General features: G+C 34.7%; 1 protein-coding gene across 1 annotated transcript; it reads left to right on the forward strand.

The window, feature by feature from the left end:
- Positions 1–10,495: 10,495 nt before the first annotated feature.
- LOC117342393 (glutathione reductase, mitochondrial-like) lies at positions 10,496–17,425 on the forward strand. The gene is made up of 11 exons (XM_033904552.1): positions 10,496–10,713; positions 11,695–11,810; positions 12,192–12,261; positions 12,536–12,668; positions 13,222–13,276; positions 13,780–13,879; positions 14,324–14,545; positions 15,280–15,391; positions 15,767–15,898; positions 16,393–16,526; positions 17,162–17,425. The coding sequence occupies exons 1-11, from the start codon at positions 10,546–10,548 to the stop codon at positions 17,309–17,311; spliced, it is 1,392 nt and encodes a 463-aa protein (XP_033760443.1). The 5' UTR covers positions 10,496–10,545; the 3' UTR covers positions 17,312–17,425.
- Positions 17,426–20,947: the final 3,522 nt, after the last annotated feature.

Here is a 20,947-nt window from a genome sequence, read left to right on the forward strand (position 1 = left end):
TACATAAACTGTAATGTAATGGGTTTGTATCGTTACGCCTTCAACATTTACAAAGGCAGATTGTGTAATACTTGTTGATGTATTTAAGGTTCAATTTTGATGCATTTCTCACGGGACTTCACCTTGAGATGTATAATAGCACACCTTTGTTTGTATAACAATATATCTTCTGTATGATGAGTGGTACCGGGAGCCATTTTAATTAGTACTAGGTAAAACATTTAATCAACGGCATTGATTGCATTTTTGTGTTTTTCAGATGTATCAAAGTGATGGATCAAAATTAGATTTCATATATTAAATTGTTTAGGACTTTAGTTCTTTTGAAATACAAAATTGTAAATTATTCAAATCTGGTATTGTAAATTATGAGACTTATTGAATTATTTGATTGATTGTTTAACCTCCTGATTTCTGACAACTGTTTTGGCCTATGTCGTGGTTTTTTGGTCGACTCCATTCACATCACTGGCGAGTTCTGAACGACGAAACAGTCATATGATATCCCTATCATCACAGACGAGGCCTGGAACAACGAAACAACTGTATACTGTCCTAAACATCACTGACGAGTCCTGAAAAGACGAAATAGCTATATGATGTCCCTATCATCACAGACCGAAACAGCTGTATGACGTCCCTAGCATCACTGACAAGTCCTGAAAAGACGAAATAGCTATATGATGTCCCTAGCATCACAAACCAATCCTGAAAAGACGAAATAACTATATGATGTCACTAGAATCAAAGAACGAAACAGCTGTATGACGTCCCTAGCATCACTAACAAGTCCTGAAAAGACGAAATAGCTATATGATGTCCCTAGCATCACAAACCAATCCTGAAAAGACGAAATAGCTATATGATGTCCCTACCATCACAGAACGAAACAGCTGTATGACGTCCCTAGCATCACTGACATGTCCTGAAAAGACGAAATAGCTATATGATGCCCCTAGTATCACAGAGCTAAACAGCTGTATGATGTACCTAGCATCACTGGCAAGTCCTGAAAGGACGAAACAGCTGTATGACGTCCCTAGCATCACAGAACGAAACAGCTGTATGACGTCCCTAGCATCACTGACAAGTCCTGAAAGGACGAAACAGCTGTATGACGTACCTAGCATCACGGACGAGTCCTGAAAGGACAAAACAGCTGTATGATGTCCCTAGCATCACAGAACGAAACAGCTGTATGACGTCCCTAGCATCACTGACCAGTCCTGAAAAGACGAAATAGCTATATGATGTCCCTAGCATCACAGAACGAAACAGCTGTATGACGTCCCTAGCAACACTGACAATTCCTGAAAGGACGAAACAGCTGCATGATGTCCCTAGCAACACTGATATGGAACTTTCGTTTTAGTAACATACTGATCTTGGTCGATTTTCAGAATAGTTCACCTCTGGATTATGTATTGGAACTGTAGCAATTAGCATTCTGCTTTATTCAAAGGATTGTACAAAAGCCACACAAGGAGCTAGCATCATTAATTACATTAATTAATTAGTTAGATACAGCAGAGCCATTAAACAGCATCATACCTGTTTTGTCCGTCTGGAAATCGTAAGGGATGCTAAGGACATATATATCAATAATATACCTGATAAGATGAAAATAACAGTATGTCAACTCGACATTAAACTGCTAAAAGTACATACATTTGTACCGAAAAGGTGACTGGTACATGATCAAACGGCCTGTACTATTTTTCTCATTAACTTCCGATCCACCGGTTTTGTAGAGTAACAAGCTGTGTACTGTTCTATAAAACAACAAAGGCTTGCATGTGGTGTCGCTTTCGCTGTCTTTGTCCAACGCTTTAACACCTCAGATGACAAGCACGTTGGGGGAACAGAAAGCACTGGGTTGGGACGTTTTAGTCAGCAGGGGGTCGGTGTGACACTCCGTGTATGTCTGGTGGATGTCAATTCCCTTCGTTGAACATTTTGGTGTACTTTAAAGTATAGAGGATGTATATTATTTATTATAGGGTAAAAAAAGTGCAAAACATGTCAAGTCAAGACACTTTTGTAGTGAAACTTAACCGTTCTGAACGCTAGTGACCAAGTAGTTAAACCATCCGTCGACAGTTTGGAGGTCCTGGCTTCGAATCCTGATTTTGTCTTTCTGTCTTTCTATCCTTCATGGTTATTGCAGACTTAGAGTCATCAAAGTTAAAGACTTCTTTAGGACTCTCTGTAATTAAATTCAAGGACTTTTCCAAGATTTTTCAGGGGTAATGATCGACGTTTGGTGAAATTTTGACAGTTACGTTACACAATATAAAGTCTACTAGTCTTGCGTCCTGTTGTAACCATACAATTATAAACACATTAATTTGATTGCATATTACACATCACTGACACTATGAAAATGTGTATTCGCGAAAATGGAAGAAAAATGTTATTGTCTATTGTTGTTTACTTTAACACAAGGCATGAATTTAAAGATTTTTCCAAGGCATTTGTACCAAATTCTAAGACTTTAAAGGCGTGGCACTGAATTCAAAGACTTTTCCAGGCAAGTGCCGAATGATAAGGACTTTATATATATATATCTGTAGGAACTAGGGAAGGTAGCAAAAGGTCGTATGTGTCTCTCCGGATATATATATAAGAAAGTAACACAAATGACGAAGGAAGTCGTGTCCTGACCGGACCTCGAACTCACGATCTAGGGCACCCAATCGCCTAGCAATAAATACCCGCAGCTTTTTTTTTTATCTTAAAATTACAATTTTACTATCCCAGACATAGGGCCTCAGGGGTTCCTCACAGTTCAAACAAAGATAAAATGCATAATAAGAAAGACATAATTAAAATATCATAGAATTTTTATCAGGCAGTATAATCACATATATTTAGATTTCAAACGCCTTTTCTTGGTCTATTTTCATGATAAAGCCTTACATGTCATTTGTGTCACTATCAAATTATCTATTAGCACAATGTACTACTTGCACTATGTGTTGGTGATCCAAATGTAAATATTTTAATTTCCTGTCGCAGTTAGGACAATAATATCGTGTGTAATGATGGCGGACATCATTAACAGTTCCGACTCTCTAGGACAATGAAACCGTGTGTAACACGATGGCTGACATAGATATATATCTATTATCAATAAACATTATCGTAAGTACCCACGTGACCTGTCGCATAGCTGCAATCGACAACCAAGTAAAACGTAACTTTAGACGACTCCATGGTGGCCGACGATGCATGTTTATCTACTCTATTTTAAATTGTATACGGCGGTTATACATACGTGCTCATGACTTTCATATCACATAACTATAAAAGAATATTTATATGGTGATTCATAAGCCCCTGTTGATGACATTTCTTTTCATAAAGGTCGATAAAATCTTATATTATCGGCCGAGCACATTCAGCGAAATGCCGCTCCCGACATCTTGTTTACGTCTCGCGAATACATTTGTAATTTATGAATATGATGACGATAATGGACGTGAATGAAAGACGTTTATATATATACCTATATCAATTAATGTGGGAAACATGCAAAAAAAAATGCCTTCAATGCTGTTAAAGTACAACGCAGAATTGAAATAATCTCGTATATCATTAAATAAGTATTGACAAATATTTGCATCAAAAGGAGTTATTTTAACGGATATTTTGAAAGGATTTTTTTCGATCTTTATAATTTAACTTTCAATTTATTTATTTTCCAAAATTTGTTTTATCCTTGAAAACATCGAAGAATATAACTCCTTAGATTATCAATATCTGGAAATTATTTGATAAAGTACAGTCTTGCCAACCCGACAAATTCCCCTATCTTCAATCGGTGTACGTCTAACCACAGACAGCATAACCCCTCATACCGCAGCCTCCCTAAACACACATACGCACTCACCACACGCATACATGTCGCACGCACGGGAGGCCGTCCTTAAATGACCTTAGCTGTTAATAGGACGTTAAACAAAATAAACCAAACCAAACCATCTAACTTCGCGTGGTGACGTAAAGCCAGCGCGATAATCCCCCTTGGAACGTGGATCACCTAGGAGACTTCCCTACTGGCAAATAAAAAATGTTGTTGACAAGAAAGAATTTGATTACAGCAATTGATTTCCCTTTTATTGGTCGTGTTCATGTAACGCTAGCCAAAATTCTGTTCTTAATAGTTTAAAAAATCCAAAATGGTATAGACGAAATCGTAAGTTTGATAACAGGTATTAACAGTTTGGATTTTATGTGAATGTATGACGATAATAAAATATAACTTCAAATTTAATTTTCCATTTTTTTATGATTAATTTACATCCATGCTGGCTTCGTGACATATACACATAAGACATCAAAATGTCAACACCAAACTTTCTTTCTTTTTTACAAGGCATGGATGTAGATGCAAGCCGATAGGTATTTTGTTTTACTTGTAGCGCCGAATTCACACGTTGTATAATTAATTCCTCAGAAAAACACGAAGGCAGCTGGCTGGTTTGAATTATATTTCAGCCCATACGATAAAGTCGAGTTCCGTACAGGATGGGACATCTACGAAAGCCTATTCGGTTCATTTTGAAAAGCAAAATAAAAATATGTATCTCTTTAAAACGCGATAGATATCTCGTTAAAACATGATAATTATCTCGTTAAAACGCGTTAGTTATCTCGTTAAAACGCAATAATTATCACGTTAAAACGCGTTAAACGATGACGTTTGGACGATATAACTAACGTGTTTGGGCTAGATTATTATCGTGTATTAACATGACATCTAACGCGTTTTAACGAGATAACTAACGCGTTTTAACGAGATAATTATAGCGTTTTAACGAGATAACTAACTCGTTTTAACGAGATAATTATCGCATTTTAACGCGGTAGTAATTGCGTTTTAACGAGATAAAATCATACTTACGCCTTTTAATGATATAGTTATCGCGTTTTAACGGGATATATGTTTTTTGTTTACATTTCAAAATTACCCTAATAGGCTTTCGTAAACATCTGACCAATGTTGATAAATTGTGAAGTCATAAGATGGAAAAATGACGTGACGTCATTAATTGTGAATGGCGCAACACAAAATTGTCGTCTTCGTTTGATTAGTCCTCCATATTTTAACTTTAAAATTTGTCAAAATATAAGTTTTCTGAGTTATCTGAAAAAAAGTATCTTCAATTTGTTTTCATTTGAGATTTTCAGCAAAAATAGAAACCTCCAAGACTCGTTTCATAAAATCTCGTATTAAAAGAAAACTCATTTAGTCTATGTTTTGACAATAAATATGTTTAAACTAAACTCATTAAATCCTATACACATGTCATATACGTTTCTGTTACATGCAGGCAAAGTGCATGTTCGTTTTTTCGGTCCAATCGGTTTGAGCGTTTTTTTTTTGTTTTTTTGTTTGTTTTGTTTTTAAGAAATAAGAACTCATCTTAAATTGTGATTTTATTTTGGTTCATGTCTTACCCGATATCCTTAACACTTAAATGAGATGTCCAATGGTATTTACTTCTTAAATGAGGTAGCACACCACAGTAAGACAGCCTGGCCATGGGCAATTTTTTTGTTAAGCAAATAACTCCTGTATTATGATATGCATAAAAAATGAAAAAATAAATGTACACTATAATTGGTATATTCAGTATGAAGTAGTACATACAGGCTTCACATTTATTAAAACAAAAATCAATAAATTGGTTCCGGATTTTAAATATCCGGATTTTCCGAACGTGTGTTTACACAGGAAATTTAGTTTTGCCTACAGCGCAAAATGGCAGCCCACAGAAAAGGTAAGATAGCGGAAAAACTTAATTTACAACATATGTCCAAACAAGATTAATTCTGTCTTTGGGATAGAGATATTTAATTTTAAATAGGTTTCAGGAAAAAAATTGTGTAGAGAATTGTGCCATTTTGGGTCAAATATCATAATATTTTGCAATTTTTGAGAATTTTTTAAGCTGTTACCATGGTATTCACAGCTCTAAAAATCACAGAAAATATCAGTTTACTTATCCTTCAGAGCTCTATTAAAATTGCAAATGTTGTACAGATTTCAAATATATATACTTTATTAGAGGTTATATGTAAGGTTAACTGGCAATGTTTACATATCTAAAACATGTGCCATATTTTTCAGAATTTGGCATTTTTACTGTACACTGCTACCTTATAAGGGCTGAAAAATGTTATTTTTTGGAAATTGTGCTTAATTATGCTTGATTAAGCTTCATTTTAATTCATTATTGCTCAAAAATGCATAAAAACAATCTAAAACTTGTTTATTATCTGGCTTGTCATATTAGAGGAATCAAGGGAGGTAACTCGCATATCTACCCATTTTAAGGGTGGGTTAATTAAGCATAATGTTAATGAGTCAGTGTAAATTGAAAAGATATTCTATGTTTTATAACAAACCCAATATAACTTATTGGGTATCTAACAAACCATATAGACTGAATTCTGGTTAGTTTTACCTGATTCATTACCCCGTATCCATGGAAACTATTACAGTAAGTGTTATTTTTTGAAATATTTGGTGAAACCATTATTTTCAGTTTATTTATACAATGGTAAGCATGTAATTTCAATGGCTTGAGTGTACGGTTGATGCAATATTGTCAATTATGGTCATTCACTTAGGTAAAGCAGAAAAAATAGCATTTTCCGCATAAAATGGGATCAGCGGACACTTTCATATGATCATTGGTACATATCTGAATAACCGGGGTGGAAACAGATGATTGTGATGTCATAGGCATGACATTTTGAAATCTTGGATGTCATGCCATGATTTATCAGTTAGAATATTGCATGTGTTGCTAAGCTGAGGTTTGGAAAGGAATTTGGTTATTTATTATGACACCATTGAGTATTTATGACGTCATAGATACCATCTGATGACGTCATAGTTACTGATGACGTCATGGTAACTATGACGTCATATTACAAGGCTAAATTTGATAGTTGTATAGTATTTTTTGCTTGATTACATGCACAGAGACTCAAAGTACCACATTCAACTCAAAACACAACTTTATTCAAGAGATATACAGAATTATGGGAGTTTTCATCTTTAAAATTACCTCCCCTTATTACTGGATTGGGAGAAAAAGTTGCCAAAATACACCTCTCAGGGAAATCAGCAATACTCGGTGACTATTAAAGATACACGGTAACCGGATATGTCATTTTGTTCGTCGGAACATGTTCTAGACATTCATGGGGTTTTTAGTAAAATTAGAATTTAAAAAAGTGATGTATAAGGTAGCACACCACAGTAAGACAGCCTGGCCATGGGCAATTTTTTTGTTAAGCAAATAACTCCTGTATTATGATATGCATAAAAAATGAAAAAATAAATGTACACTATAATTGGTATATTCAGTATGAAGTAGTACATACAGGCTTCACATTTATTAAAACAAAAATCAATAAATTGGTTCCGGATTTTAAATATCCGGATTTTCCGAACGTGTGTTTACACAGGAAATTTAGTTTTGCCTACAGCGCAAAATGGCAGCCCACAGAAAAGGTAAGATAGCGGAAAAACTTAATTTACAACATATGTCCAAACAAGATTAATTCTGTCTTTGGGATAGAGATATTTAATTTTAAATAGGTTTCAGGAAAAAAATTGTGTAGAGAATTGTGCCATTTTGGGTCAAATATCATAATATTTTGCAATTTTTGAGAATTTTTTAAGCTGTTACCATGGTATTCACAGCTCTAAAAATCACAGAAAATATCAGTTTACTTATCCTTCAGAGCTCTATTAAAATTGCAAATGTTGTACAGATTTCAAATATATATACTTTATTAGAGGTTATATGTAAGGTTAACTGGCAATGTTTACATATCTAAAACATGTGCCATATTTTTCAGAATTTGGCATTTTTACTGTACACTGCTACCTTATAAGGGCTGAAAAATGTTATTTTTTGGAAATTGTGCTTAATTATGCTTGATTAAGCTTCATTTTAATTCATTATTGCTCAAAAATGCATAAAAACAATCTAAAACTTGTTTATTATCTGGCTTGTCATATTAGAGGAATCAAGGGAGGTAACTCGCATATCTACCCATTTTAAGGGTGGGTTAATTAAGCATAATGTTAATGAGTCAGTGTAAATTGAAAAGATATTCTATGTTTTATAACAAACCCAATATAACTTATTGGGTATCTAACAAACCATATAGACTGAATTCTGGTTAGTTTTACCTGATTCATTACCCCGTATCCATGGAAACTATTACAGTAAGTGTTATTTTTTGAAATATTTGGTGAAACCATTATTTTCAGTTTATTTATACAATGGTAAGCATGTAATTTCAATGGCTTGAGTGTACGGTTGATGCAATATTGTCAATTATGGTCATTCACTTAGGTAAAGCAGAAAAAATAGCATTTTCCGCATAAAATGGGATCAGCGGACACTTTCATATGATCATTGGTACATATCTGAATAACCGGGGTGGAAACAGATGATTGTGATGTCATAGGCATGACATTTTGAAATCTTGGATGTCATGCCATGATTTATCAGTTAGAATATTGCATGTGTTGCTAAGCTGAGGTTTGGAAAGGAATTTGGTTATTTATTATGACACCATTGAGTATTTATGACGTCATAGATACCATCTGATGACGTCATAGTTACCATGACGTCATCAGTAACTATGACGTCATATTACAAGGCTAAATTTGATAGTTGTATAGTATTTTTTGCTTGATTACATGCACAGAGACTCAAAGTACCACATTCAACTCAAAACACAACTTTATTCAAGAGATATACAGAATTATGGGAGTTTTCATCTTTAAAATTACCTCCCCTTATTACTGGATTGGGAGAAAAAGTTGCCAAAATACACCTCTCAGGGAAATCAGCAATACTCGGTGACTATTAAAGATACACGGTAACCGGATATGTCATTTTGTTCGTCGGAACATGTTCTAGACATTCATGGGGTTTTTAGTAAAATTAGAATTTAAAAAAGTGATGTATAAGGTAGCACACCACAGTAAGACAGCCTGGCCATGGGCAATTTTTTTGTTAAGCAAATAACTCCTGTATTATGATATGCATAAAAAATGAAAAAATAAATGTACACTATAATTGGTATATTCAGTATGAAGTAGTACATACAGGCTTCACATTTATTAAAACAAAAATCAATAAATTGGTTCCGGATTTTAAATATCCGGATTTTCCGAACGTGTGTTTACACAGGAAATTTAGTTTTGCCTACAGCGCAAAATGGCAGCCCACAGAAAAGGTAAGATAGCGGAAAAACTTAATTTACAACATATGTCCAAACAAGATTAATTCTGTCTTTGGGATAGAGATATTTAATTTTAAATAGGTTTCAGGAAAAAAATTGTGTAGAGAATTGTGCCATTTTGGGTCAAATATCATAATATTTTGCAATTTTTGAGAATTTTTTAAGCTGTTACCATGGTATTCACAGCTCTAAAAATCACAGAAAATATCAGTTTACTTATCCTTCAGAGCTCTATTAAAATTGCAAATGTTGTACAGATTTCAAATATATATACTTTATTAGAGGTTATATGTAAGGTTAACTGGCAATGTTTACATATCTAAAACATGTGCCATATTTTTCAGAATTTGGCATTTTTACTGTACACTGCTACCTGAGCATTTGTTTACAAGTATGATAGATCCCCGTGACCTCAGATATGGGTCAAGGTAATTTATTTTTGCAAACTTTGTCGGGCATCATCCCGACCTGCAACCAATTAATACCTTCCAGCCAAATGTATCTGATAAAGCTATTATGTGCCTTGAAGTTAATCAGAAAAAGTCATTTGAATGTTTTAAGAATTTGGTCCCTGTGATTTTGAATATAGAATCACAGCACTTGCATGGTGTCATTGAAAGCTTGGTTTAAGCTTACAGTATTGTTGACAATTTTTCGTCAATTCTTTAAGGAGTAATGGTTACAAAATAGGTCAAAGTCCTTTTTTTGTAAACTTCAAGTGTTTTGCTTCGTCCATGGATTAACCTATCGGCAATATTGATACACTTGTACACATTAATAAAATAGTTGTATATCTTGATTCTAGACCTCAGTAGATAATTTAGTAATTGGAATTATAGCCATTTGTTTGTTCTTATCAAATATGACCCCCGTGACCTCGGATAAGTCAAGGTCATTTTTTTCGCAAACTCTGTGAAGCTTCATCCATGGAACCTACACTGTGCAAGCCAAAAATCATGCTTTCTATGCCTTTTATTTAAAAACAAACACACACGAAAAAAAACGAGAGAAAAAAAACCCAAACATATGACGACGGACGATGCACCACGGCATGAAGCTGAATTTCACTTCGTCATTAGATTGGGGCTAGGTGTTCAGCTAAAATTAATTTGATTTAGAGGGTTGTCCGCATCGAACAGGCCCTTATATAGCGACATTATCACAAAATCGCTATTCCCGGACTTTACAATAAGGGGTCGAAATTCGGTTGACACCGTTTTAGTTTTTACTCCGGTGTAAGTAAAAATATAACATTAATCATTCATGCGATTCACACGGCTATTACTGGCACGAGTCATGCCTTCTGTTGTGAAGAATTTCGATTATCTGGTGCTCGGAGGAGGATCTGGGGGGATCGCCAGTGCCAGAAGAGCGGCCGAGTTCGGTGTCAAAGTGGCAGTAGTGGAGCAGTCGCGATGGGGAGGCACATGTGTAAGTTTAATCGGAAAGACAGCGGTTTGAACCCGATTTCCGTGATCAGTGTTTCTCAGTGCATAGACAACATTATGTTGACCACGGGTATATATTAGTGTGTTCTATTTGCACAGTTTGGCATTCGTTCGTTCTGCCGTGTCATATTATAAATAAATGTGAACTAGGGGTGTGCTATGGGAGACAACTCTTACTGAAAGTAAACATTGCCTAAGGGCATGCCAAACCCTCCCTAATATTGTTTGCAAATACACACTTAAAAACATGTATTCTAAAGATATAAACATACATTTTAGAAAGTTTTTATATCCTTTTTTATTTCAAGGCTATTCATTAAAACGAAAAAAAAAAAAAAAATGAGATATTTTACTTTCAGAGCAAGATATATCTGGAAAGTTCTGTTTTTGCTGGTTCAAGTACACAAATGAGTGTTAGATTTCTAATGTTGTATGGATAGTCTAATTACCTAGTGAAAATTAAAGAACATGCTTACAGTACATTTTTCTGTTGACATTAGGAGTTTAGTTCTTTATCAAGGGCCTCAGACTTTTTTTATAATACATTTGTATGTTGGAATATGCTTCACTGTTGACTTGATTTGTGTTAAAAAAAATTCTGTCGCGCCAAAATCATATATACACAATATCCTTTAAATTCCATAGTGGTACTGACAGAGTGACACAAAGGGAAGTAACTCTGAAAGATCAAAGTGAAAACCTCATAGTATCATACTCCTAGTGAGTCTATGACTTATACATACATGTATACTTAGTACAATGTAAAATATATATTGTATAATTATATGAACTTTGGAGTTTATCACAAATTCCTAGTTGTGCTTTTTCGGGTAGTAAAGGGGTTTGACACTATAAAATGTAAGAAAAAACTATGTTATTAGAAAATTCATCCATGTACTGCAATTTATATAAATACATGTATAATGTGTTGCTATTTTAAAGATTTTAGTTTTTTATTTTCCAGGTAAATGTGGGATGTGTTCCGAAAAAAGTAATGTTCAACACAGCAATGCATGCGGAAATGATGAAGCATTATAAGGACTATGGCTTTGATGTGCAGTATAAAGGATTTGACTGGGGGTACATATTTTACTTTGTCACACCCTGCACGGCCTACAATGAGCTGTTAATCATTATACCCCCTTTCCACAATAAAGTAATGGGTGTATGTTGAATGGTGGTCTTTATTTTTGTCCATTTGTGGATTGAAGTTTGTCCAGAATCTAGAAATTTCAAAACTTTTCTGAAAAAAAATGCATGCAGGTGTAAGTGATCTGTCATTGATGCACTGCACATGTAAGGACACTTATGTGTTTCAGAAAATGTATAATATATGCTTGCATACATGATTTTTATTAATTACTATTAATTTTGTTATTATAATTAACTTATATGTATATCAACTTTTGATTTTGTGATATGCTAAAATGTCATTTGTATATAATTTTATTTCAATTTCAGAGTCATCAAGAAAAGTAGAGATGCTTACATCAAAAGGCTGAATGCTATCTATGAAACTAATTTGGGAAAGGTAAGGTTTTATTAATTTGTGATTTGTTAAGTAACATTGTTGGAGGTATGCTATTGTACTGCTCTGAATAAATTAAAAAAAAATCAACCTTGAAAGATTTAGTTCAACTTATTGAATTATAATTTTGATTGTCCCAGTACTTTCTTTGAGGAGAATGGAAAAATGTGTTCATTGTAAAAAGAAAACCATGTTAATAGTTCATGCCATTAAATGTGTTGATTTTCATGGTAATCCATTACTATTTTATTGAAATTTGATTTGTTTCTGTCTTTAGTCCAAAGTAGAAACTTTAGATGGTAAAGCCACTTTCACAGACGATGGATGTGTTGAGGTGAATGGTCAGAAGTACAGTGCTGATCATATATTAGTAGCCACTGGCGGTCATCCTTTTATACCAAACATCCCAGGTACGGCAAAAGTGATTCTGTTTGATTTCATTCTAAAGATCAAATTGTTATCAAATGTCTATACCATGTAGATATTTATGAAATATAATAATTATATTGTGAACGTCAGAACGAATGCCAGCTAAAAACAATGGGGAAAATTTAACCCACCAGATACTGCTGTCAAAAATGTTGGATATACGGGGGTTTGCCAGATTGTATAAACCATTATTTCATTCTCTGAAAAACCTTTCCCACCTGTCTTTTATAGCACTGATGAAATCTTATTCAATCTTGTACTAGGCTATAAAAAAAACACAAATTTTTATCAGACAAAAAAAAAAAAAAAAAGGCAGAAATTCAGTGTTGTAAAAGCTGGAGCCAGTTCACATGAACTGTTATTCTAACAGCACAACCATCCTTGTTATTTCCTCTTATATTCATTTTGTTGAACAATATCATTATATAAGACTCAATTTTATATTTTGAATTCATGTAAATGTTGGATGTCATATGATAATGGACTTTAGTTATCATTTCCATCTTCTGTATTACAGTTTATTTTGTGTTGCAGGTGCCGAGCATGGTATATCAAGTGATGGCTTCTTTGAATTGGAAAAGTTGCCAAAGTAAATACAGTTAAATATATATTGGTATATAAAAATATATAATACATAAACATGTAAATCCATTAACTTTTAGTATTTTTGTTGTTGTTAAGACAAAGACATCAGGATTTCAATTTTGAGAAAAAGAAATTCTATACATTTACGTATTTGTAAATGTGCTTTGCAAGAAAATGCTAAAATGCTCATTGTGTAAATGTGTACTGTAAAAATCCTAAAATGCAATGCTAATTGATAACCTTGTGATAAACCAATTGCTCCCCCCCCCTCCATTTGAATCAAAGTTCAGGAAAATAAATTATTGACAAAAAACACTAATACAGATTTCAATAATTATTTATTCTAGATTTACTTATTACATTGAATGTTAATTCCTGATTTTTCCTGTCATTATCAGTCATTCCATTACTGATACAATAAATTTTACAATTGCTAATTTTTGTGAAAAATTGTAATAATGTTTTACCAACATATGTCTCCAGTATATTTATATTTTACCCTGATAGGAAGGTGGTGGTGATAGGTGCTGGGTATATTGCTGTGGAGCTGGCTGGGATTTTTAATGCACTCGGATCCGACACTTCAATCATGATCCGATACGACAAGGTACAAAATTATATAATTAGTAATTTGGTTCTAACTGAAATAATCATTATTAATCACAGAGAGTTATACTCCTCTCTTCCTCAAGAAGGGTACATGTAGAGGAGTAAACCATTTACTTCAGACAGTCCCTGTGAAGCTTGGGTACAAAATATCTTGCAAACTCCTGGACAGATTTAGTTCATATTCACACCGTAACATCATATCTTTCAAGTTTTAAAACTGATTAGATTTTGGTCATCACTGGTCAAAGATAAAGGCCAAAGGTTGCACTTGACCACTATATAAAGGCGTTGGGGTTTATGTGAGTTAATTTGGCTTTATTCATGATAGTAACTAGTAAACCATACCTTTAAATATTTTTGTGGTCAATTTAGTCGGAAACATAAGTCCAAAACGACTACTTTGTAGCCATTTTATGGAGTCTTGAACATAATTTGTTATAAGGTACTCAGGACATTCGACTCCATGGTTAGTGACACTGTTACCGCAAACATGGAACATGATGGGGTGAAGGTCATTAGAAGGACACAGACTACATCGGTGAGGAAGGAGGATAATGGTACCTTGACCTTGGAGACTACTGGAGGTCAAATAACAGATGTTGATTGTCTCTTGTTTGCAATTGGTCGAAATCCTAGTACACAAGGATTGAATCTGGAAAAACAGGTAAAAAATAGGATTAGGATTGATATAGAACCTTATCACCTTAGACAAAAGAAAGAAAGAACAGAAAAAAGAAAGACATCGAGACAGTAATGCATATTATACTATTTTTTTTTAAATATCTGCTATAAACTTGTAAATCAATGTTTAACCTTAAAACATGTGTCAATATTTCATAACAAAATTGAAGAAAGTATATACCTCATCAAGGTGTGAACTTATAAATGTAATATACCTTACGGTAAATACACTAGCGGACGAAGGCTGTGTCAGACTCGTATAAATGTAATATACCTTACGGTAAATACACTAGAGGACGAATGCTGTGTCAGACTCGTATAAATGTAATATACCTTACGGTAAATACACTAGAGGACGAATGCTGTGTCAGACTCGTATAAATGTAATATACCTTACGGTAAATAAACTAGAGGACGAATGCTGTGTCAGACTCGTATAAATGTAATATACCTTACGGTAAATACACTAGAGGACGAATGCTGTGTCAGACTCGTATAAATGTAATATACCTTACGGTAAATACACTAGAGGACGAATGTTGTGTCAGACTCGTATAAATGTAATATACCTTACGGTAAATACACTAGAGGACGAATGCTGTGTCAGACTCGTATAAATGTAATATACCTTACGGTAAATACACTAGAGGACGAATGCTGTGTCAGACGCGTATAATCAACGATAAAAAGTCTAGTGTAACGTTTGCTTTATAACAGGGAGTCAAGTTGGACAGCAAAGGTCATATCATTGTGGATACCTTCCAGAACACTGACAACAAAAACATCTACGCACTGGGGGATGTCTGTGGCAAAGCTCTTCTCACTCCAGGTAAATTACTGGCATTTATCTTCATCTTCTGGATATTGGTAGAGTGAATACTAGTGTCATCTGATCTGATATGATTTCAATAACCATTGAATTTAAGAGCCACAGGGCCAGGGCCATGTTTGGATAAAAAGCTTTTTTTTTTTCAAATGAACCAACTTGGTCTATTTTCTAATAGCATGAAGAGGTAAATGAGGCAAATTTAGTAGCAGATGAGCAATACAGGTCCATTAGCCCTCTTGTTGATTCATGTCTCTGTAAGATTGTTCCCAAAGTCCTCCCCCCCCCCCCCTAAAAAATTCAGTATCATTTTAGAAATACATGTACATGTAGTATGTATACATTCTAATATTGATGGATGTAATTTTCCATTTCCAGTTGCCATTGCTGCTGGTCGCAGATTAGCACACAGATTATTCAACAACGAAAGTGATTTAAAGCTGGATTACGACAATATAGCCACAGTAGTGTTCTCTCATCCTCCTACGGGTACTATAGGACTCACAGAAGGTAAAAAATGTTACCACATTGTCCGTTCAAATGTGTTGATCAACCCTTTTTCTTCCAACTCATATTCAGGAATTCTGTAAAAAAAAATGACAATTAAAATGCAAAATCAACAAATTTGTTCAGCAGAAAAATTAAACATGAAAATGTATGGTCCTCATATGCATAGATGTTATTATGAAGTAAAAAGTTTACTCAGGACTTTTTTCAAGAAGAAATGTCGGATGTATGCATGTTGACAGTTTTTTTTAAATAAGTACAATTATTCCGTCAATGACCTTAATAAAAGTGAATTTAATGATTTTATTAACCAGATATGTCAGATATGAATGTTTCATTTGTTATAATGTGCCTTGGATTGCACATTTTGTATTCATTCATTCATTCATTCATTTGTATTATGCACTCTGTTGTTGAATAGGTAACTGGGGGTTGTTTTGGCTATGAATTTAAACCATTCTCAAAATGTCTTGACTCATTGTTTGTTAATATTACAGAGGAAGCTCGTACAAAGCATGGCGATGACAAGATAAAGGTTTACTCCTCTGTCTTCACGCCTATGTACTACGCAGTAGCCGAGGAAAAACACAAGTGTAGCATGAAACTCATTTGTCTCTTACCTGAAGAAAAGGTGAGAAGAGTTTTCGGAATTTAGCATGTGTTAAAAGTTCCTGCCATCTGTAAACATCTCTTGTGAAGTTTAGAGGAATTTTAAACATGTCAGAAACACATTTTCTGTCTGAGGACTAAAGTTTACAGCTACAGACTTTCTTATTATACAGTTATATAATTTGCGTCCATGTATGTATATATCTTGCACTTATTATACAGTTATATAATTTGCTTCCATGTATGTATATATATTGCAATCCAGGTATTCATATCATCAAATAGACGATTTGTCACTATGATCATGTCAGGGTATCTGGCTGACCATCACTGTGCGATTGAAATGTTCTTTTATAAGACGGTGGATGTGGCGCAATGGTATAAGCTGCAGGTATTTCTGGCTAGGCGATTAGGTACCATAGATCGTGAGTTCAAGGCCTGGTTAGAACATGAGTTATGAAATTGTCTTTGTTTTACTATGTATGTAGTTATATGTATTGTTTAATAAAATACTTGTTATGACATAAAGTTGATCCATACACGCACAACAAAAAAATCATTGAAACATATCCTTTATCTTTAATGTGGATACTTTTTGAAAATCTATGAATTTACAAATTGTACACATTTGTAATGATTTCCCTCTGTCTTGACAAGGTGATTGGATTACACATGGTGGGGCAAGGTGTGGATGAGATGCTTCAAGGATTCGCAGTTGCCATCAAGATGGGTGCCACGAAGAAAGAGTTTGATAATACTGTTGCCATCCACCCGACATCAGCTGAGGAGCTTGTTACAATGAGATAAATCTAACTGTATTGGAGAAAACCAGGATGCCAATCACTTTAATATTACAGAAAATAATTTAACAAATTTGCATAAAGTTCTTTCTCAGTATATTCAATAAATATGCAATATTCATTGAAGTGTTTATCATTCTCACATTCTAAATTTTCATTTTTAGCTCACCGGTTACGAGTAACCGAGAGCTAATGCTGTCACCCCGGCGTCCGCGTCGGCGTCCCACCCCAAAACTTTAAAGTTTTTGGAGTAAGTTTTTGGAAAGCTTGTAAGTCAAAAAGTATACACCTCAGGCCTTTCTAAGTTGGTTTATGCATTCATTAGAGGTCTAGGAGTGATGTTATAGCAAAACTATGCAGAAAAAAATTGTGATTTTTTCGCATTTTACCATTTTGTGGACTTAACTTTGTTGGCACCAAAACCCACTTTAAAGTTTTTGGAGTAAGTTTTTTGAAAGCTTGTAAGTCCAAAAGTATACACCTCCGGCCCTTCTAAATTGGTTCATACATTCATTAGAGGTCTAGGAGGGATGTTATGGCAATATCATGCAGAAAAAAAATGCCATTTTGTGGACTTAACTTTTTTTGCACCAAAACTCACTTTAAAGTTTTGGGGGTGAGTCCAAAAGTATACACCTATCACCCTACTAATTTGATTTATACATTCATTAGAGATCCAGGAGTGACGCTGTGGCAAATCATGCAGAAAAAAAATGGCATTTTGGCATTTTACTGTTTAGTGGATTTACTTTTTTTGACACAAAAAACCACTTTAAAGATTTTGGGGGTTAGTTTTGGAAAGCTTGGAAGTCCACACCCTTCTTATTTGGTTAATACATCCATTAGAGGTCTAGGAGCGATATTATGTGACATACAATTTCAAAATGACATGCTTATACATACATAAAAAATGAATGCATAGTGTGATTGCTGCCGCCGGTGAGCTTTCGTAATCATTGATTGCACTTGTGTTATATGATATTACTGTTTTCAAAGATGTATATTTTTCTAAATATTTTAGACAGAATATTAGTACTGTCAAGCATTTATCAGAATTGTATCATGTAATCATTTTGATTTATTTGTTGTGATAGTTAATTATGTTATTGTTGTTTAGGCTTGTTAGGTACATATCTACTTTGTAAAGATATATGTTGATATATTGGGATTTTGATAGATTTTAATTTGTATTTCTACCTTTATTATGTACCTTTCTTTCTCAGATGTGAATTCTATACATTATTCATCACCGTGAGAATACATATTCATATTGTCTGAAACAAGGTTATCTTACATGTTTATTACCAACAAAGTCAAAGGTTAAAAAAGAATAATTATGAATGAAATAATAAATGAATTTTTATTTTTTTTAAATGTACGGTATATGTACATGTATATATGTACTGTATACAGAAAGTGGTGAAAATGTCTGTTTTTTGGCTGATATTAGAATTTACACAGGATGCATACTGTACAAATTTTCCCCATTGATTCGTTCCAGTCTTTTAACCCTTCCAGAAGCTAATAAATCTCAGAGACCTCTTGTCGTAATTTTATAATCAGTCATTTTATAATCGTAAATTAATCATATGAAAGAAATCATATCTGTGAGAGAAATATGATGTGATGGAAATCCAGTCTTGTAAATCGAAGTGTTCTTCTTAGATATGTTGGTGTACAAGGTATCAATTAAGACTTGCTTGCTGTACATTTGATATGTCTGATTTCAGTCTCATACAGTACGAGGAGGGTGATTTGGTACTCAAACGCTCACAGAGCGTTGACCCGCGCAGCCCTCCGCTCAGAATTTGCGCGGGTTTGCAGCGGGATTGCCGCGGTTTTTGAGCGGGCTTCGAGCGGGCTTGAGCGGGTTTGCAGCGGGCTTGAGCGGTTTTGTAGCGGGCTTGAGCGGACTTGTATCGGACCCGCTCGCCGGGCGGGCTTGTAGCGGGCCCGCTCGAGCGGACTTGTATCGGACCCGCTCGCTTTTTCTATGATTATACTTTAAGATCCATAAAATGTATTTTTGTTAAACTAAACGCCATTACTTACGCTACCAAATTACTCTTGATTTGATACTTACACAAGCAGAGAACAACTCAAGCAAGTGAATACGAAACATATTTTGTAACCGTTACATTACATTCTGCGAACGTTTCTGATGAAATAAATATGAGTTCCTTCTTATTCATCGTTATATTTAAAAAAAAGATTGCAGGATTTCTTGTGTCCATGTTACGGGTTTGCTGGCCCGCCGGAGCGGGATCGCTGGCTGAGCGGGTTTGCTGGCCCGCCGGAGCGGGATCGCTGGCTGAGCGGGTTTGCTGGCCCGCCGGAGCGGGATCGCTGGCTGAGCGGGTTTGTAGGCCTTCCGGAGCTGAATCGCTGGCTGAGCGGGGTTGCTGCCTTGTCAGAGCGGAATCGCTGCGTGAGCGGGATCGCAGTGACATCGCTTGCGCGGGATTACGGCGGGATTGCAGCAGGGTTTTAATCCCCATCGCTCGACGGGCGCAAACGCGCTGTGAGCGTTTGAGTACCAAATCACCTTCCTCGTACTGTACAGGTGTCTCCCTCCATATATACATTTACATGTGATCCATTTTGTGCTTTAAAGCAAACTTATTTCAATGATGAATGAGGCCATATTTGCTATATTTAATAGAGTATATTAATTAAACATATATAGCGGCTTTAGTCAATGACTATTAAATCTGTGATAATGATAATTTATTGTACACAATTCAGTTGGACTGCTTTGAGATATGTGGTTATCTCCCCTGTTTTCATAATTTGTGGTTATCTCCCCTGCTCTATCCAAATATTGTCATTTGCGATCGTGTATACCAGTTAATCGGAATATAATCACCAGGATATTATTATTCTGTAATCATATCATCACTAATTATTTCTAAATTTTATAAATAAATGTCTCTACAATAATTTGTTTGTGTTTCTGTCCTTATATAATGGCTAGTTGCACAGCGACAAATTCAAAACTCACTGTCCATATAATATGTATATATGTCTATTTCCAATAATAAAAATAGATATTGCTCATGGTTTGGACATTTTTGCCATGTCTTTGTGGTTAGCAATCGTGAAGGTTTGCAGTATATTTATTGAGATTTAAGTATTTAATACTTTTTTTTATGAAACTTGAACATTTGAGTTCAAGTCTGCATTTACAGGGTAAAATTTAATGTACCTATATCTGTAGGTGATCAGATAGTAACAAATCCTATTCCAAGACGACTAAAGTTATATATTTGCATACTTATTAATAAACATTTGATATTTGCATTATGACACTGTTCCTCTACCAGATCTGTGGTTGTGAGATTAGTTTTGGCACCTTCTGGGTGGATACAGATCTCTGTATCTCTATATACAGTATATATCAAGACTAGGAAGTGTTTTATCTTGTAACAAGTATCCATGATCAAAATAAGGCTAGTCTATGCTATTTTGTGGATGTTAATTAGGTTTATCACCCCGTGATCAGCCAGTGTCATTTTGAGGCGGATTCTCATTGTAGTAGTTGGTGACTACCTCACTGAACAATATGGGGAGGTCCGTCGCATGCCCTCCACGTTGATTAAGGTTAAACATCTTGCCAAAGGACAAAATCGCGACAGCGCAGACC

This window comes from Pecten maximus, chromosome 14 (assembly GCF_902652985.1).
Source record: "Pecten maximus chromosome 14, xPecMax1.1, whole genome shotgun sequence".
In the NCBI taxonomy this organism is placed as follows: Eukaryota; Metazoa; Mollusca; class Bivalvia; order Pectinida; family Pectinidae; genus Pecten; species Pecten maximus.